At 52.9% G+C, this 19,380-nt stretch overlaps 1 protein-coding gene across 3 annotated transcripts in view; it reads left to right on the top strand.

Annotated features, from left to right (window-relative positions):
• The first annotated feature begins 2,257 nt into the window (after positions 1 to 2,257).
• Cables1 (Cdk5 and Abl enzyme substrate 1) overlaps positions 2,258 to 19,380 on the top strand; it is a 103,364-nt gene continuing 86,241 nt past the window's right edge. For all 3 annotated transcript variants that reach the window (XM_041660354.1, XM_041660356.1, XM_041660353.1), the window contains exon 1: positions 2,258 to 3,321. In XM_041660354.1, the coding sequence (XP_041516288.1) occupies positions 2,603 to 3,321 (719 nt within the window). In that variant the 5' untranslated portion in view covers positions 2,258 to 2,602. The remainder of the gene's footprint in view (positions 3,322 to 19,380) is intronic.

The following is a 19,380-nucleotide window of genomic DNA, read 5'->3' as shown; positions in this document are numbered from 1 at the left end:
AAACTTAAAATAAACAGCTACATCAAATGGTCACGTAAACGGATTGCTGAAAAGGTATTAGTACCCAGCAAGAATTTCAGGAGGCCATTACATCTCTGGACAGAAGGCCTTAAAACGAGGCATGCCATCCACACTAGAAGCTGTTTAAACTAAAACATGCTACTGTTGCAGGATCGTCTGAGGTGCTGCGCGAGAGGCCTGTGATGAGCTGTCTGGGAGTTGAGGCAGGAGGTTCAGAAGTTCAAGGCCTGCCTCCAGTGCCACCCTAGACTCCAGAGACTCTGTCTAAAATCTAGAAGCAAGAAGAGAGCTGGGGATAAAGCTCAGCGGGGGAGTGCTCACCAAGAATGAGTGTAACCCCCAAAGGCAATAAATAAATATAGATAGATATAGGTAGTTATATTTCATAGTCGAAAGTCTGAAAGATTGTTACTGTTGTGTCCTTGATGGCAGTAATGGGGTCAACAACCTTACAAACACAGGAGTTTAGTAACTTATAAGTGCTCCATCAAATTGAGCACCATGAGCCATTACAGTGGTGCGGAAAGACAATCACTACATAACGTGAAAACTCCCAAGGCACAAGCAGTCTGCTTTCCCTTTTGTTTGAAAATATTCCCAGGACAGAATAAAAATAAAATCTGTCTTAATAAGATAAAACTAAAAATATTCAGAACAAAAATAATAAAAATATTAAAATATTTTCATAGACAACGAGATTGTTAGTGAGTCCCCCTCCTTTTTATTTAAAACTTATCATTTTTTGTTATAAAATAGTGCAACTTTTTTTCTTTTACAGAGGCAGAAGTCTCATTTAACATTGCTTTCCAGAAAAGCTAGGTCAGTGATTAGGTAAATTAAGTCAATTGTAATAAAGTGACTTGAAGTTTCAAGGTAGTTAAAGTCATTATAAACCTGATAAAATCCAGACTTGGTCGCTAGACTTTAACTGTTGTGAGTTGGCAGTAGACAACATCTCTACTTTTTTTTAATCAGGCCTAAATATGACTCAGAATTACATATGAACCATTGTTCATGCAAACAGCCACGTGACCTGCTTGTCCCCTCGGTGTAACGCAAAACTCCCCTATCTCCCAGTCCAGGTTGGTTGCACTTCTCCGAGTCGTGTATGTTTGCTCTCCGCTACTTAATTTACTCTGCTGAAATAGAGTGGAATTTCAATGCAGAGTTACCCATTAGCTCCAAGGCTAAATTTAAACCTCTAATTAAATTAATCCACTCACCTTAAACACTTTGCTTCTCCCGCAGAGAAGGGTAGCAAGGCTTCTTAGGTGTCACAGAGCCTAATTCAGGAAGACAGTTGCTCCACACTGTGTTTAGTTTTGGCTTAGAAAACTGGGTGGACGTTTTGGGAAGCCCCTGGGTAGTCCCACAGTTGCAAGTCCTAAAACCACTTGTTGCGGGGTGGGTCCAGAGTCACAGTGTCCTTAGGCAGGAACCCATATTTCTGGGACATATAGCTAGGAGCCAAACGGATGTTTATGAGATAAATGGGAATAATTGCCCTATCTGTCCCCGTTTACAGATGAGTAAAGAGATTACAGTGGCAAACATTTAAAGGTGGCGACAGGAACATAACTGCAAGATTATTTTAGCCCACCCAGATCTTCAAAGAAAAGGCAATACATTTTCAGGGACCAAATGAAAATCCTGCTATCTTTTGCTAAGAGCACCCGGGGTGTGTAAGTAAAACAGCTGGCTCACATAGAAGGTGTTCACAAACCTGGGCAGCTAGATGCCTTTATTCATCCTTAATCTTGGCAGCCACCCCCTGGGTCTGCGAAAGTGGGGGCACATCCCAGTGGTTAGCGACACTTTCGGTGGGAATGTCCACGTAGAAAAGTGTGCCCTCCCACGTAACTGTTAACAAGGTCCCGTGTGCCCAGGCCCAAGGGTAACGCTAGATTCGGTTACTAGGTCGCGGTGCAAAGGCTCCAGGTGATCTCCCCGTAACTCTTCTGGGAGCACAAGCCTGGGCTGTGGCTCACTGGGCTCTGTGGACACCCGCGATTCTCCGCCCGAGCGTACCGAGGTGACGTGCTCGCCTCCAGCACCTGGCTTCCGCGCGCCCCAGGAATAGGACCGGACGGGCGAGCCCCTGCCCTGCCACGCGCCGGGCTCTGCCTTCCTCCTCCTCTTTCACCTCCTCCTCCTCCTGCACGGTCGCCTCCCGCCGCTGCGGACTCCGCCTGCGGCTTTGTTTTCCTCCCAGGTCTCATTCCCCACACGTGATACTGTGTTATTGCAAAGAGCGCTTCGGAGCACGAGCGCGGGGCGCGCGCACCTATAAATACGGCCGGCCGGGCCCGGGAACACGCGATCGCGCGGCGCGCAGGGCCGGCCAGTGCGCGTGGGTCCCGGGCGTGGAGGGCGAACCAGGAGCGCGTGAGTCCCAGCGGCGCCTGAGCGCCCAGGACCGAGCATGGCCCGCCTGCGGGAGGGCAGGGCCGCCGCCTCGCACACCGCCCGCGCCCCGCGCCCTGCCCAGCCCGGGTCGCCGAGGCTCGCGGCCGCCGCTTAGCACTAGGCACCCGCCACTCGCTTCTCGGGCACCGCGGAACTGACGCCGCAGACGGACACAATGGCGGCGGCGACTGCCACCGCGGGCACGGCCGCCTGCAGCAGCAGCAACAGCAACAGCAGCAGCCGCCGCGGCACGGACGCAGCGGCCACCAGCGGGGTGCAGGCGCCACCGCCGCCTCCGGCCACCGCTAAACCCGAGCCTCTCCGTAAGTCGCGCGTGGACCCGCGGCGCCGCCAGGCTGCCCTGTCCTTCCTCACCAACATTTCTCTGGATGGACGGCCGCTGCTGCAGGACGACGAATGGGGCGGCGGCGAGGAGGGCGGCGCGACCAAACCGGGAGCGAGAGCTAGGATCAGCCTGCTGGCCGCCGGCTGCAACGCGTTCTCTGCACCGGGCACCGCGGTCGCGCCGTGGACAGCGGTCTCCGGTTCCAGCCCTTGTCCGCTGCCTCCGTCCCTGGTCCCCCGGCCGTCGGGGGAATCGCTGCCTCCCCGTTCAGCCCCAGCTGTCACGGGTGCTCAACTGCAGCTGCCCGACGGTCCGGGGGGTGTCGAACAGGAGGAATTGGAGGAGGACGATGCCTTCATCAACGTGCAGGTGCCTCTGGCCAGCTTCTTGGGCTCTGGGACCCCCGGGAGTGCGAGCGGCAGTCGGGGCCGCCTCAACTCGTTCACTCAGGGAATCCTGCCCATCGCCTTCTCCAGGCAGAACTCGCAAAATTACTGCGCCTTGGAGCAGCCAGGCCAGGGAGCCTTGGAGCAGCTGCAGAGGTCCCGGTGAGTATTCTGAATGCCAGGCGCGGCCAACTTGGCGTTGTCCTTACGACAGGAACCCCACCGGGGTCGCTCCCACCCTCCCGCGCCTGACTAGATCCCGGGCTCCTGGCTGGAATCCCGAACTACTAGGGCATGTGAAAAGGGGAAGAGGCCCAGGGAGTATGTGGTCACACGTGTGCATGAACTCGGCACTAGCAGAGCAGGCGCACCCTGCCCCTGCTTTGGCCAAGGAGTTGGAAGAAGCAGTTAAAAAGCTGTTCTCAAGCCTCCCGGTGCAAGCTTCCTGAAAACCGGTCCAGACCCGGAGGCGCGTCCCCAGCTCTGGGCGAGCAGGCCGGGTGCAGTGGGTGGGGCCGGGACTGGGCGGCGCTCCGGAGCCCCAACTAGTAGCAAACACGTGGGAACCCATTGGAAACTTTGTGGAGCCCGGGAAATCGTGTTTTCCTTTTGTTTTTCTAAGAAGTGGATAGTTTTTTTCTGGCATTTCCTTGGTCCAGGCCTATGGTGTCGGGGACAGAAAGGAAATATGCCCTGAGACTTACATTCAGAGAAAAACTGGCGAGAGTTAGAAGCTTGCTATATGCTTGTTTGGGTTATTTGCGGGTTTGTGACATCTTAGCAAAACCGTGAAGTCTGCTTAGTGGAGAAATAGTTGTAGTCCATTGCCGTATGTTGGGGCAGTTGGCTTTGGTTCCGCGTGAGATAGTGAGACTGCAGGTGGAATTCTGCAGGCTTGCAGCACGAGTCCTTCCTAGCTAATAAAAGCCTCCTAAGAAATTATCCCATCGACTATCTTAGTTAACTAGCAGAATCGTAGGCAACCAGAGCCTCTGTTTCCTTTAAGGGCTAGGCCCTTGCCAACGTTCTGTGGGCATCTAGGTAGGCAGGGAGACCACCTCTGCTGCCCATGCTCTCCTGGACGCTTCAGTGAGGGCTCAGACTTGCTATGGCCTGAATAAGAAGGTGACGTCTGTTGGAAAACTTCCTTGCTTAATGGAATGAGAGAAGAAGCAGCTGGGCGCACACAGAAGTTTGCTGGCTTCCCAGTGCTGTAGCCAGAACCATGCTGCTGTTGGGTCTGATCCTTGCAGTGCACAGGGGCCTTAGGCACGGTGGTGGGGTCTGGGGAGGCAGCCTCCTGATTGCATCAATGAATGAATGATTCCGGGTACAAGTGGCAATCCTGCCCTGGCATTTCTTGTCAGAGCATGCATCTTCTGGAAAGCCCATGAGTGGATGGGCAGCTCTAGGCTGGCAGAATTGTGTTAGCACTTGACTTCACACCCTGGCTCTTAGTGACTCTGGAGTCTGAGCCCAAGCCCCGCAGAGGTTATGACAGGCATTGTGCTAAACCAGCGTGTGGCCTGGAGGGCAGACTGCTGACAGCAGCAGGAAATGGGATTACCCTCCACACTTCCTCCAGGAAACTCCAGAGGTGTGGAGCACAAAGGGCACCCTGAGCTCCCTTGCTAATCCTAGCCCTGGAAAACTTTAGGGTGGCTTGTTTACTTTTTTATTTTTGTTTTTCTAAACAGGGTGCCTCTGCGTAGCTCTGGCTGTCCTGGAACTCACTCTGTAGACCAGGCTGACCTTGAACTCACAGATCCACCTGCCTCTGGGATTAAAGATGTGCACTGCCACCACCTGGCTAAGATCTCCTCTATCCAAACACACTTCAGCATTTGCTAGTCTCAAAGATGTGTCTGCCTGACAGTCATACTTGACCAAACTATTTCTGAATAGCCATTATTTGACAACCTGATTTTGGCAGTTCTTAATTGGGGGAGGGGGCAGAGGGAAGGCTGAGGTGTTTTGAGAAAGGTCACTGTGGCCATGGAGACCTCCCCCCCCCCCCCAGGTGTATCACTTTTATGGCTCCTCAAGAGGACTTTCACCTGCTCAAGCTTGCTAGCTCTTGGCTCGCCTGACCAGGCCAGCCCTCTGCTGCTCCTTGCCTTCCTGGTGTATTGGCTTTCTGAAGCCCAGTAGCCAATGGGCTCTCTACATACACTGTTTTACAAAATCTCCTAGGAGGTGAGCTGCCAATCAATGCAGACTTTCCGTGGATTCTTTCCTAGCTCTGTAAGAAAGTCTATGGAGCCTTGTTTTTTCTGATTGTGAACTCTGGACCCTTAGACTTATGGAGAGCTCTGTCTGTTTCCACTATGTCCCACGCGAATTCTTGCCCAGGTTCCCCAAGTGGTTCATAAGAGCTGCCATAGTGGGCTCAAGTCCTCTCTTTCTAGTGAGTTGAAGCTCTTCAGTATTGAGTTTGTTAAGGATATATAAAAATCACAACTTCAAGGCCTGGACTCCTAAAACTGTGTCTGGTTTCTTCCCTCTGCACTCTTGAGGGACGGGGGTGGAACCCAGCTCCTTAGGCAAGCCAGAGAAGCCTTCCGCCACTCCGCTATAACCCCGACTCATCTGGTGAATTGCCTTGCTGTCCGAGTTGGAACTGCGGTGGGAGGAGCATTTCTGTGGTCGGAGCTTAGGGTGCAAGCTCAGTAGCCATGAATCCAAGCAGTGGTCACCACCGCTGTACACAGAAACTGGACATCAAAGGTATTTGATCCCCCCACAACTGCCCTGTGTGTGAATTCTTTTGCAGACAGGGAGACTTCAGGGTCAGGGAGATTGAAGACTGGCCCAGCCACTGAGAGGCACCTTGGCTGTGGCCCGGGCTTGGGACTGGAGAGGAACCTGGGTTTTTGCCATCCATACATGGCCCCTTCCTTTCTGCCCGTTAGCCTTATCCTTGTCTTACACATAGTAGGACCATCCTGACTGTAACAGTTGTCTGGAGCATAGCAGGCCAGTTGTTCCCTGTGATTCTGTAGCCCTCTTCTGATGGTCTGATGTTTTGTTTTTTCTGTTTCATCCTCCAACTTTGTTACCACTTCCTAGGCTCCCTTGTGTTTGCAGGGCTCCCAGAATCCTGCCCGGCCCTTGTGAAAGGATCTCTGTGCAGCTCTGGGGTTTCTGAACTGCAGTTTAACTGTACACACTGCTGAGCCCCACATGGGCAAGGTGTTAATAGACAAAGAGAGCAGATTTTTGGAAATGTATTTTAAGGCTTTAAAACATATTTTATTTTAAAATCATCATCCAAGGCCACAGCTGGCTTCAGAGAACCTTGGAAACTGCTGAATGGCGTGCAGCACGGGGCTCAGGCGTGAATGCCAGCCAGAGGGCTGCCCAGAGGGGCTCAGGCGTGAGTGCCAGCCGGAGGGGCTGCCCAGAGGGGCTCAGGCGTGAGTGCCAGCCAGAGGGCTGCCCAGAGGGGCTCAGGCGTGAGTGCCAGCCAGAGGGCTGCCCAGAGGGGCTCAGGCGTGAGTGCCAGCCAGAGGGCTGCCCAGAGGGGCTCAGGTGTGAGTGCCAGCCGGTGGGCTGCAGATTGGGGCTCAGGCGTGAGTGCCAGCCAGAGGGGCTGCCCAGAGGGGCTCAGGCGTGAGTGCCAGCCAGAGGGCTGCCCAGAGGGGCTCAGGTGTGAGTGCCAGCCAGAGGGCTGCCCAGAGGGGCTCAGGTGTGAGTGCCAGCCAGAGGGGCTGCCCAGAGGGGCTCAGGCGTGAGTGCCAGCCAGAGGGCTGCCCAGAGGGGCTCAGGCGTGAGTGCCAGCCAGAGGGCTGCCCAGAGGGGCTCAGGCGTGAGTGCCAGCCAGAGGGGCTGCCCAGAGGGGCTCAGGCATGAATGCCAGCCAGAGGGCTACCCAGAGGGGCTCAGGCGTGAATGCCAGCCAGAGGGCTACCCAGAGGGGCTCAGGTGTGAGTGCCAGCCAGAGGGCTGCCCAGAGGGGCTCAGGCATGAATGCCAGCCAGAGGGCTACCCAGAGGGGCTCAGGTGTGAGTGCCAGCCAGAGGGCTGCCCAGAGGGGCTCAGGCATGAATGCCAGCCAGAGGGCTACCCAGAGGGGCTCAGGCGTGAGTGCCAGCCGAGGGCTGCCCAGAGGGGCTCAGGTGTGAGTGCCAGCCGAGGGCCGCCCAGAGGGGCTCAGGTGTGAGTGCCAGCCAGAGGGCTGCAGATTGGGGCTCAGGCGTGAGTGCCAGCCGAGGGCTGCCCAGAAGGGCTCAGGTGTGAGTGCCAGCCGGAGGGGCTGCCCAGAGGGGCTCAGGCGTGAGTGCCAGCCGGTGGGCTGCAGATTGGGGCTCAGGCGTGAGTGCCAGCCGGAGGGGCTGCCCAGAGGGGCTCAGGCGTGAGTGCCAGCCGGTGGGCTGCAGATTGGGGCTCAGGCGTGAGTGCCAGCCGGAGGGGCTGCCCAGAGGGGCTCAGGCGTGAGTGCCAGCCGGAGGGGCTGCCCAGAGGGGCTCAGGCATGAATGCCAGTCAGAGGGCTGCCCAGAGGGGCTCAGGTGTGAGTGCCAGCCAGAGGGCTGCAGATTGGGGCTCAGGCGTGAGTGCCAGCCGGAGGGGCTGCCCAGAGGGGCTCAGGCATGAATGCCAGCCAGAGGGGCTGCCCAGAGGGGCTCAGGCGTGAGTGCCAGCCGGACGGGCTGCCCAGAGGGGCTCAGGCGTGAGTGCCAGCCGAGGGCTGCCCAGAGGGGCTCAGGCGTGAGTGCCAGCCAGAGGGCTGCCCAGAGGGGCTCAGGTGTGAGTGCCAGCCAGAGGGCTGCAGATTGGGGCTCAGGCGTGAGTGCCAGCCGGAGGGGCTGCCCAGAGGGGCTCAGGTGTGAGTGCCAGCCAGAGGGCTACCCAGAGGGGCTCAGGCGTGAGTGCCAGCCAGAGGCACTGTTTAAACTGTACTGTTTAAAAATAGCACAGGTCTTGGCCTTTAGAACACCTGAGTTAGCTCTGCATGTAATGATCACTGCGTCCCATGCAGAACAACGTGTATGGGGGAAGGAGTCCTATGATGGAGGACCCATGTCCTGGGTTGGAATGCTGTGTGACCCTGGACAAGGGAAGGAGCCATATGATGGAGGACCCATGTCCTGGGTTGGAATGCTGTGTGACCCTGGCAGGTGAATCCGCAACTTTTCTCTTGAGCTCTTTGGCCTGTGTCTCGGCCCTTGCAAATGCCTTGGCTGTACTTACCTTTCTGAATGCTAATATTTACTGAATGTTAAGTGTGCTCTAGAGCTAGGGCTGTCACATGCCAGTGCAGCTAACATGCCCTGGGGATCTGCTCTTAAAAAGCAGGTGGTCCAGTCAAGCAGGGTAGCTTTTGTCAGTAATACTGGCTCTCAGGATCCCAATGCCGGAGGATCAAGGCCAGCCTGGGTTATTTATTGCCCGAAACAAAAGCTAGTTGTCCTTTCTGACCAACTAACGTGCCTGGGGATAAAGGAGAAGCCACTGTGGAGGGGGGCACTGTCCAGGTCTGACAACTCCTGAACCGCAGGCCTGAGCCTGCTTGGGTCATGCCACCCTTCAGGGAAGAACCCAGGCTTTCTGACTCCCCCTTCTGTGTTGTCCCTCACATCAGTATGGGAAGTTGGTTCCTGCCGCTGTACACTGTGCTCTCTGAGATTCCAGCGTGAAGAAAAATGCAAACCATGCGGGATTGAGAGCCAGAGCCTGGGAGGGGACATGGTCATTTCCTCTAACTCTGTCACCTCCTTACTTTGTGGCTGATTTCCTCAGCTGTCAGCAAACCCAGGTTACCTCTGAGCCGTGTTTCCAGCAACACGAGTTCCAGAATCCAGAGCTAAGGCCTTGGCAGAGCCAAGCTCCAGGCAGGTACTTTCCAAAGACTGACTAGCCTTCCTGAGCTTTCAATGAGCTAAGGAACATTAACTTATGGCCTTGGCCATGTCAGGGTCATCGCAGGCCCAGGTCGCCACAGTGTTTCTATAGTGACAAAGTCTGCAGTGTGTGTGAGCCAGGGAGGCTGAGCAAATGGGAAGCCTGGTGTTTGCTCTCCAGGAGAGGTGTGGAAGCCACTCTGCCTTGCTCACCCAGCAGCTGGCCCAGAGTCCCCTCCCTGGGGAGTTGAGGTGAGGAGGAGTGACCAGTGACAATGAGCATTCCAAGTAAGAGGGAACAGTGAGAGCTGCTGACCTGACCCAGGACCAGCTTGGAGGGTTCTGGGCTCTCGGCCTGTTTCCTCATGGTAGTAAAGGCTTAGGATAAGTGAGCCTGCTTGTCCAGGGCTTGTAGTCTAAGGCCTGTGGGCTGTGAAGGGCAAGGGCATGTCTGTCTTGGGGGCGTAGGATAATTTAACTATGGAACTAGATGCAAAGCAGTGGTGAGTTTGTTTATGCTTGGGAAGCGTGCAGGGATGACTGAGGGAGCCACCGAGTGAGTGGCGGGGATCCCTTCGGTGTAGAGTAGACTTTTGTTTATTTTTTGAGAGTGGTGAGCAGTCTCAAGAAACCCATAGCAACTTCAGACTTGCTTTGCCACAGGATGGACTTAAATTTCTACTCCTCCAAACTCCTGTCTACTAACGTTATAGACAGGTGCCTCTTCCGCTGTGGAGGGTGACATTGAACTTCAGACTCCAGGAGGCCACCCAAGCCTTGGCCTCCCTGGGTGACCATTCCAAGCCAGCACCCGTCCCTCATCAAGGAAGTAGGCCCAATTATAAAGTGCTTTTGTAGATAGATGTGGATTGCAGCCACAGCCAAGTGCAGAGGGCGACCTTGGGAACTTTGTTTCTCTGTCAGGTGTAAAGAAACTGTAGTACTGGTCTTGACATCCTGCGTCATGTATGATTCAACACACGCTGGCCGTGGCTAGACTCAGTCACACAGCCCCACAGTGCCGAACACAGGATGTATAAACATAAAACCGGGCCCTCTCTGTGTTGAGTGGCCCGGGTAGACACATGATTTAGCACAGTGAGGGATGGTAGGTAAGCTCTTTCCCACAGAGCTGAATACTTTTCACCCTCCTGGAGCAAGACCTTAGACACAGTATTGTTATTTAACACACACGTAGCAAGTCATGAGGATCCGGTGAGTCCTGTTTATGGCAATCCCGAGACAGTGTATCAGCCCTGTTTTAAGGTGTAGAGAGGTTAAGTAACTTGCCTGAGGTTCCTCAGTCCATACGTGGGACACTGTTTTAAGGCCTTCGGAATCTGCTGGTGCCTGCACACCTCTGTGTTACACTTTCTTTCGTCAGCTTTAGCCCACAGAAGCTGACTTGATGACCTCAAAGATTGTTGTCCACCCTGACGTCTTCGTTTAGATTCTTAGCTCTGCGTCATCTAAGGAGGAACTCTGTGGGCCAGGGCGAGCAGGACGCTCTGACCACAGCAGTGAAATCGGGTACCTAGTTGGGATCCCCTCCTCAGGTGGCTCTGTCCCCTTTCCATCCCTACTGCCGTCCCTAGCTGACCACACTGCCTCCATTAAGGGGCCTTTGCCCTCGTGTCCTGCAGGTCCCAGCCAAGGGTCAACAAGGTGTGGTCCACTGGTCTTTTACATATCGATTTCCCGGAAACAGCCACACCCTCACGTCTGTGTTGTTTTTGGCTCTCTGTGCTAGGATGACAGAATCAAGGAGTTGTGACAGAGACTAGGTGACCAACAGAAGCTTCAGCTATTGATTCCTTGGCTTGATGTAGCAAAATCATGGCACCTGTGACCTGGCGGGCCCTCAGTGCCCGGGTATGCAGGTCTCCCAGGCCCCTTTCTGCTCACCATTGGCAGCTCCCTCTAGATGACATGTGTTCTTCAAGAGGACCCCTTTCTTCTTTTGGCCGTCATTCCTTCTCCCTGGGTGAGACACTCGCCTAAGACCCACATCTAAGCCTCTACCAGTTTTATTCTTATTTCTTATTAAAGTGGCCTTGGCTGACCACTGGTTGCTGCCCTCCCGTCCCCACCCCCATGCACTGGATGGCTCAACTAAGCCTCTTCCAAGTGCAAGTTCATCCTTTTCTCCCAAGACCATCTTCCCCCAATCCCCAGGCCTTCAATCCTGCCCCAGCTTGTTTGGTAAAGCAGGGAACTTAACCACCTCCCACTCTGTCCTGCAACCTGAAGGACCCATCCCAACCTTAGCTGAGGCTGCCTGTGTCGCCTGTACCTCCTTCCTACCTGCCCTCCTCCAGCAGGTGAGAAACAGGGACAAGGCTCTCACCGCCTTCCAATGCAGCATGTTCTGAAAATCCCTTAGCTATGGGTGGGGCTGGGTTTGCCTAGCGGAGGTATTTGATGGTGAGGTCTGAACTCCTGGGACAGGGCTGGTAACACCACAGGAGTCCACCAGACCACCAGCCGGTCCCTCTTCTGGCTTCCTGGGAGCTGGTGTGCCCTGAGGCCTACCCATGAATTTTTCCCTCTGGAGGCTGTGCCAGTGTCCACATCAAAGGAAACGCATGGAAAACCAGTTTCTGAAGAATCTGCTGGATAGCTGGACGTGGTGGCTCATGCCTGCAACCACACACAAGATGGAGGCAGGAGGACCAGTGTGGGTTCAAGACCAGCCTGCACTATATAGCAAGACCCTGCCTCAAAATTGCTTCAGGGAAAAAAGAATCTGCCACAGAAGGTGATGTGAATGTCCCCAGGATGACTGCCATATTTTCTACTTCCCAATACAAGGGCTGTGGTTCTATCAGTTGGCAGTGTGTTTGCCTAGCGTACAGGAAGCCCCACATTTGAGTCCCCAGCACCATGAAAGGAAACAAAAGGCAAACCCATCAGAAGAGTTTGGTCTATGTAAATTTAAAAAGAACCTTTCAGGGCTGTAGAGATGTCTCGGTGGTGGAGAGCACGCACTGCTCCTGCAGAGAACCTGAGTTGGACCTCAGCAACCGGTCCACCATCCACAGCCTCCTTAACTTAAGGACCACTCCTCTGAGACCCTCTCTGGCCTCTTTGGGTGTCTACATGCCCCCAATATGTGTACACCTACCTTAAAAATTAAAATATATTTTAAAGCCCATGAAATCTTTTTAGATATTGCAGCTAGAATCCCGTGCCCAGCACTTGACACTGTGTGAGAATCGTGAGCTCACTGCTGAGTTTTCATTTACCAACTGCAGTGCCGTGGTTTTGATTTTGGTTGGCTTTCAGAGACTTCCAGGAACACAGCATTGGTTGGGGTTTCCCAGCCCTACTGTTTGTATGAGTAGTTTGGATAATCGCACACTAGTTCACATGGAACAAGGTTGTCATTGGTGCCCTGAGGCTTATTGCTGCATGTTTAGCCACAGGGACGAATGCTTAGAAAGCCTTAGCACTTGGAGCATTGCAGTGTTATGTGAGTGCATGAGGGACTCGGTCTCACTCTTGAGTTGAAGGACTCTGTGTACTTTATGGAGATGGAGTTCATGACAGAGTTAAAAAAAAAAAAACAGCAAGGGTCTAGAATATTTGCAAGGACCAAAAATCTGTCTGCCTAGAACACTGGTTTTTATTTTAAAACACTTTCCTCATTGACCCAATTATTAATCACCAAAATGTCTACTTTGTAGTCTGAGGAAGGCTGGCACTATAAAGGATAGAAGATTGGCAAAGTTAATCTTTTCTCAGGGTGAGTGAGCTCTCATGCCGAAGCCAGTTCTCCCGAGTCGAAAGCAGTGTGCTGTAGGATGTGCGGTGAAGAAGGGAGAGAAGAGAGGTGACAGACTCATGAGGTGGTTTTGGCGTTTGCTCTGTTCAGCGGGTATTGTATATTTGACTTGTTTGGAGCTCACAGCTCACAAAGGGCCTCTATAGGTTTTCCCCATCAAGGCCTTCAGAGGAGGCAGGGGCAGCACAGGCTAGAAAGCCACCAAAAACACTTCAGTGTAAAATCTGTTTCCCAATTCTGGGAGATTTCAAACATCCAAATCTTACCCCTTAAGTCATATCACTTAACAAACCCAAAGGGGTCTGCTGAGCACTGCAGCTCGGCCCCTCCATTTTGTTCCAAGTCTCCACAGAGAGCTTCAGGCTGGACCTGAAGTTAGCCAAGGTTTGGGACTGCATCCTGCCCATCAAGTGTGGTGATAACCTCCTAGGCAGGCCAGCAGCACCCCGGGTTGGAAGGAGTGATAAAAAAATTTCCCAAGAACCCAAGAAGGGCAGCTTCTCCCATGGGGAATGAGCCTGGCACCCCTGCCTTCTCCCCTGTCTCTCCCCTGCTTTGCCATCACAGTGGGAGAATGGGCTGAGAAGGGAAGGACCAGCCGTGGAGTCCCACACCGCTGCTACTTAGCAAACCTTACCACCACTCACGTTCCCTGTGTCCCAGTGTGGCCCCTCATCTGTAGATTGGGGCTGTGATTTCTGCCTTGCAGAACGTATTGGTTTTCTGTTGCTGCAAGTGATTATCTATCAAGAAGAACTTGAAGATGGATTATTTCAGAGACAGCGAGGTGGCTGGTCACGTGGCTTCTGCAGCCGGAATCAGGAGCGAAGTGAATGCTGACATTCAGCCCTCTCCCTTCTTCCTTTCTATTCAGTGTGGGATGGAGTTGCCCGCAGTCAGGGTAGGCTTCCTTCTCAGTTTACCCCAAGGACCTCCCTGATAGACACATCAGAGGTATGTGGAAACCAGTGTTTCCATGACGTTGGTCCTGTTGACAAATTATCACAGAGGTGACTGGGCTGGGGAGCTGAAGCCTTAGTCTCTGTCCAGTTAGCTGAACCCTGCTAACTACCCCATGCTTTTCACCAGGAAGCAACTGAGAAGCTGGGTCAGGCCTGAGAAGGTGGTGAGGAGCTGGGGTTAAGGTACTGGAATGACTGAGTCCCTGCAGTTTTATTATTTCATAACTGGCAGTAAGACCAGCCTATATGGGAAACCGTGCCCCTGCATCCCCAAGACAGCAAGACCCAGTGCAGCCTATTTGCCATTGCTGACTCAGCACGGGGAGTGGTGAGGTACCATAGCCCTTCTTGCCTGTGTGTGTAAGGCACAGTCAGGAGATGCCATGCCAGGAGGATCTCTCAGGGCAAGCCAGGGAGATTCCTCACTCCCTTTGCAGACTTCTTCCCTGCGGTCAGGTGCTGTTTATTCAGCTTGCAGGCTCTAAGTGGCTTACCCGCTCCGGTAGGAGGGTTCCTTGGGAATGGACAGAACAGTGGGGCTGTGATGCGTGGCATCGAGTCCATTGCTACTCAGGGACTCGGCTGATTCCTGTTGTAAGTTCCTCTTCACAGGTCCCTACCTCCCCTTGTGCACCTCAGCCAAACACTGAGGACTTTGTTGAGGCTTCTAGGTATAGTCTGTTTATCGTTGGGACGGCAGCAGTTTTAGGATCAATTTTGCCCAGGTGTCTGATCAGACAGAGTTGGTTTATTTAATGGGGCCCAATTCTTGTTCTAGAAGAGAAGCAGAATCGCTGTGCCAGGGCAGCTGGACTCCAGGTGTCAGAAATCGGGGCCACCAGTTCTGAGGTGGGGTCAGTGCCCTGGCAGCTGGGCTCTGGGTGGCAGAAGTCGGGGCCACCAGTCCTGAGGTGGGGTCAGTGCCCTGGCAGCTGGGCTCTGGGTGTCAGAAGTCAGGGCCACCAGTCCTGAGGTGGGGTCTGTGCCCTGGCAGCTGGGCTCTGGGTGGCAGAAGTCGGGGCCACCAGTCCTGAGGTGGGGTCAGTGCCCTGGCAGCTGGGCTCTGGGTGGCAGAAGTTGGGGCCACCAGTCCTGAGGTGGGGTCAGTGCCCTGGCAGCTGGGCTCTGGGTGGCAGAAGTCGGGGCCACCAGTGGAGTGGAGCCCACAGGAAAACTGTTGATCCCTTTTGGTGTTGGAGTTATCCTTCAGGAAAATGCATTTGGGCATGTCCAGAATTTCAGTTTTCCACCTACCTTTCCCACTTTAGGGTTCATGAGATTGAAGCAGGCTCTGGAAATGTCTCCCTAAGGAGGTCAGGAGAGAGGATGGAGGGGTTCAGGGAAAGGGGAGGATTGAATGTAGTGGTAGTCCAGAGATACATGACTGTTCCTAACACACAACACTTCTTTTGTCCTCTGAAATATTGCCTTCTGGGCCTGAGCTGGCCCTTACTGTTGAAATCAGAGCAGCCATGAGTACCCAGTGAGAGTACCCAGTGTGAGTACCCAGTGTGAGTACCCAGTGAGAGTGAGTACCCAGTGTGAGTACCCAGTGTGAGTACCCCGTGAGAGAGAGTACCCAGTGTGAGTGAGTACCCAGTGTGAGTACCCAGTGTGAGTACCCCGTGAGAGTGCCCAGTGACACCCTCACAGGTTGGGTCTATTACCTTTGTCTCATTAAGGGGCTGGGAGAAGGGCATCAGACCCTTTACTGAGACTGCATGCAGTCTCCTGCTCCCTCCTGCACTGATTCTGCATTGCATTCAGTTCTGCGCCAGCTACACATGGGCTCAGGAGACACAGTATTTAGGAGGGTAAGATTAACTGGAGTGCAGGACTCCTGTATCATGAACAGTAAAAACCCAGAGTCAGATATTGGGGTTCAACCTAAAAACCAGAAAAGCAAGGCAGTCAAGCCACTAGAAGAGCCTTACCTCTACCAAGGCTGGGCGACCACAGACTAAGCCAACTAAACAGACTCAGCCTTTCTCCTCCCATTTTATATCCCTCCAGTGCTGGGATTAAAGGAGTGACTCCCTAGTACTGGGATTAGTTCTGAGCCACCACCACCTGGATTTGTTTCAGCCTAGGGTGGCCTTGAACTCACAGAGATCCATCTGCCTCTGTCTCCCAAATCCTGGGATTAAGGTGTGTGTTACCATTGCCTGACCTCTAGTGGCTTAGCTTTGCCCTTCTGATATTCAGGCAAGCTTTATTTATTAAAACTGAAATAAAATATCACTATAGACCCCAGTGAGACAGCCTGTGTGAGTTGTCATGGGCTGAGGGGGAGCCAGTGACTGTCTTGGAGATGACTTACCTGTGAGTTGGACCTGCAGAACAATGGCATACCATGGTGGGCACCTGGCATTGCCACCCATTGGATGTTCCCCTAGGGAGAGTGAGTCTCACTTCAGCGGGAACAGGGACACTTCTGAGATTTTCAGAGATGCACGCTTGAGTCATCATGCTTCCTGTAAGTCACCCAAATAAGCGTCTGGCTTGACTGGGTGGGATTATCCCTTTGTCTGGAGTAGACAGACAGACACTCCAGGAGGAGCCCACAACAGTCACCTGCTTCTGTGGCACCTAGGTTTTGCTCTTGCAGGGTGTATGCAGGTGAACAGTGTCCCCTCCCTGTGCCCACTGGGAGCTGCAGGGTGGACCCTCTTGGGATGAAGAACTGAAACAAAAGGAGGGGGATGCGGCTGCTCTTAAAGAATGGAGAGGATTTTACAGTAGCAGTGAGGAAGACAGCAGGCAGAGGGAAGGGTCCAGGCTGAACGTGGCTGCAGACTAAACAGGACCACGAGAGGAGAGAAGGGAGGGGAGAGCAAGAGAGGAGCCCCAGACTGAGAAGCGACCTGGGCTAAGAAGCCAAGAAAGTAAAAGGTAGACCAAAGGATTAGGTAACCAAGCGACTGAACTGTATAAGGAAGGGCAGCTGGTAGGAGGACCCCAGTCCTGGACTGGAGAGTTCAGAGTGTGGGAGGTGCCAGCCACACCCTGTAACACGTATGGACTGAGGGATGCTGGGAGAACCTGGCCCCAGGTCCACTTGTTTTGTTACATAAGCACCTCAGTTAGCTGTTGCTGGGCTTGGGACCTAGCAGAAATGAGGCTGTAACTGTTCATTACTTCAGATAAGCTTGCACCGAACCAGGGTAGCTCCAAATGGTGACTTCCTAAGGCCATGTGAGCACACAGAACCAGAAGACAAACAGACAGGTTGGTCTAGCATGGTCAGAGAATGTTAAGGAATGCTAGCAACATTGGGAGCTGGAGGGCACACATCTCCCTCGAGTTCCAGGGGAGTCAGCCCTACCCACCTTGAGTTTAAACTTTCGTCTTCAGAACTAAGAGCTGTAGTCAGAGCTGGGAGTCGGTTCTCATGTGGATGTACCAGCCTTTCTCCTCTGCCTGCAGGACGGACAGAAGCTTTCCGTCACTCGAATAGCTGAGATGACCTCCATCGGAAGGTTGACTCAGTGTTTGGGAAGTTTCAGGCCGTGATCTTTTGGGCCACAGGTAGGCAAACTGTTAGTGAGAGAAATGATTGCATAGAACTGTGCAGTTCATGTCCAGCAGACGAGAGGAGAGAGCCTGGGCATCCACAGTGCTCTGATGCCCATGCTCCCAGAGGAGCCAAAGGCCAAAGGTAACCAGGGCATAGGTGTTTAACACCATGACCCTTGAGGGACATCCCAGATCTGAATTACAACAAAATCAGTTACCAAACCAAAGTTAGGGTAAAGGTGATGGCTTGGTGCCTGAGCTGTGGGGTTTGACTGGAAGATGGGGGGTAGAATCTCTACTCCACTCTGATGTTGACGTTTTTGCTCAAACCTTTGGCTGGCTTAGTGCAGTAATTCTCTGCATATGTTCCCTAGCAGCGCCCTTCAGGGCAGGTGTAGGAGGCACAGAGGTCTTTGTGCTCACAGAGAAGCACTGGAGGGATCTGGAATGTTGAGCACACAGGGCTCTGTCCCTTCAAGGGCAGGAATGCAATACCCATTGTCTGCCTAGAAGTCTAGGAGAATCTAGACACAATCACTAGCCTGGTGCCCTTTGCCCTGCAGATGTGGCTAGTGACTTTTCCAGCACCGAATCCCCACCCCATCCCTTATCGACGACTTGTTTTTCTTAGAACCCGTTTTTTATGGACTTTACAAAGAGTTTCCGGGTATCACATCTGATCTGTAGTTATCTTACTTTGTCCCTTGAGGAGATTTATGGATGCTTTGTTGTTCATGCAGGATGGAGTTAATCATTGCGGAGTAGTTTTCACCAAATTGTGCTGTGCTTAAATACGCCCAAAATACACCACTTGGGATCAGACTCCTGGAGTTTGAACCTGCACCAGCTCCTGAGTTGTCTTGAGCCAACCTGCTTTCCTGCCTCCTAAGGCTCATCTCTCTGTAGCCTGTTAAGACCACAGAGACCCCCACAGATGTGGCCAGAACTTGGTGCTGTAGTGAGTTTGAAGCCCAAACCCTACAACCATGAGCTCTGTGAGGTACATGGACTTTAGTCCTCACTATGTCTGAGTTGTTATAGAAACGAAATTCCCTCTTGATTCTCTGCAGATTTTATGGGGGCCAAAGTCATCATATCAACGGGAGAATTGAACCTGCTGGAGTTTGGTTTTCTCCCCAAGTCCCTAAAACCAGCAGGCTTGGGGCCCCATCTGACCCCAGAAGCCATGCTTTCTCCCTCTGCACTGTTACCATTTGATAAAGGTAATAATTTATCTAAATGAGTTTTGGACTCTGCTTTAGGACCTAGGTGAACAACACATTCTTGACCCTGTCTTAAGGATATACACTTGTCACTCCACAGTGTGGTGTTTGATGACGGGGAGCTGCCTTCGTGCAGGATAAGGAGGCCACAGTTTACAAACTGACCCCTTTCTTCAGACATAAGTGTTTCATGGGGGCCAGGTAGATTGGAAGCATCAGGAACGGTCAATCTCATTCCAGCTATCCTTCAGGCCTTTACACAGAGAAAGAATTTAGCCTGCATTGCTCAGTGAATAGGTGTAACATTCAAAATGCTGAACTTTAGTTCTTTGGAGCAGGAAAAGAAGAGTCAAGACTGAATACAAGGAAGTGAGTAAGACACATACAGGCTGGTGGAACCTGGCATAGGAGGAAATATTTACATGAGTGTTCAGCATTGACTTTCTTTTTATTGTCACAAATTGGTAGCAGATGCCTGCCTTTTCAGACAGACTCACAAGCTGATCTGAGAGACTCCAAGTTAGACAGCAAATCACTCTGCCATTGATATGTTTTGGAAGTTTTTGTTGTTGTTTTCAAAGGAATGAGAATGCACACCAGAGAGCTCTAAAGCAGTGCTTTTGTGAATGGTGGTTAACGAGGGACGCCCCAGGGGAGTGTTAGTTCAGCCTGGGGTAGCCATGTCTGACCCTGGCCACTCTGTTTGCATCGTCCTCCAACCTCAGGGCACAGGAGAAACAGAGTGCCTCTGTTGGACTTTAGGGCCCCTTGTGGGCTACATGTGGCTTGCTCGAGTGCACTTTCCCTAGGGTTGGAAACAGTGGCTTTTCATTTTGAGCCCTGGGTTTAGTCTCAGCGTGTTTTCTTACGCTGCAGGCGGTTTTTCTTGCTGGA

This window comes from Microtus oregoni, unplaced genomic scaffold, assembly GCF_018167655.1.
Source record: "Microtus oregoni isolate MIOR12 unplaced genomic scaffold, Mior012 000011F_ref0000422, whole genome shotgun sequence".
NCBI lineage: Eukaryota > Metazoa > Chordata > Mammalia > Rodentia > Cricetidae > Microtus > Microtus oregoni.
The sequence above is the reverse complement of the archived record's forward strand: the minus strand, read 5'-3'. Positions and strand labels throughout refer to the sequence as shown.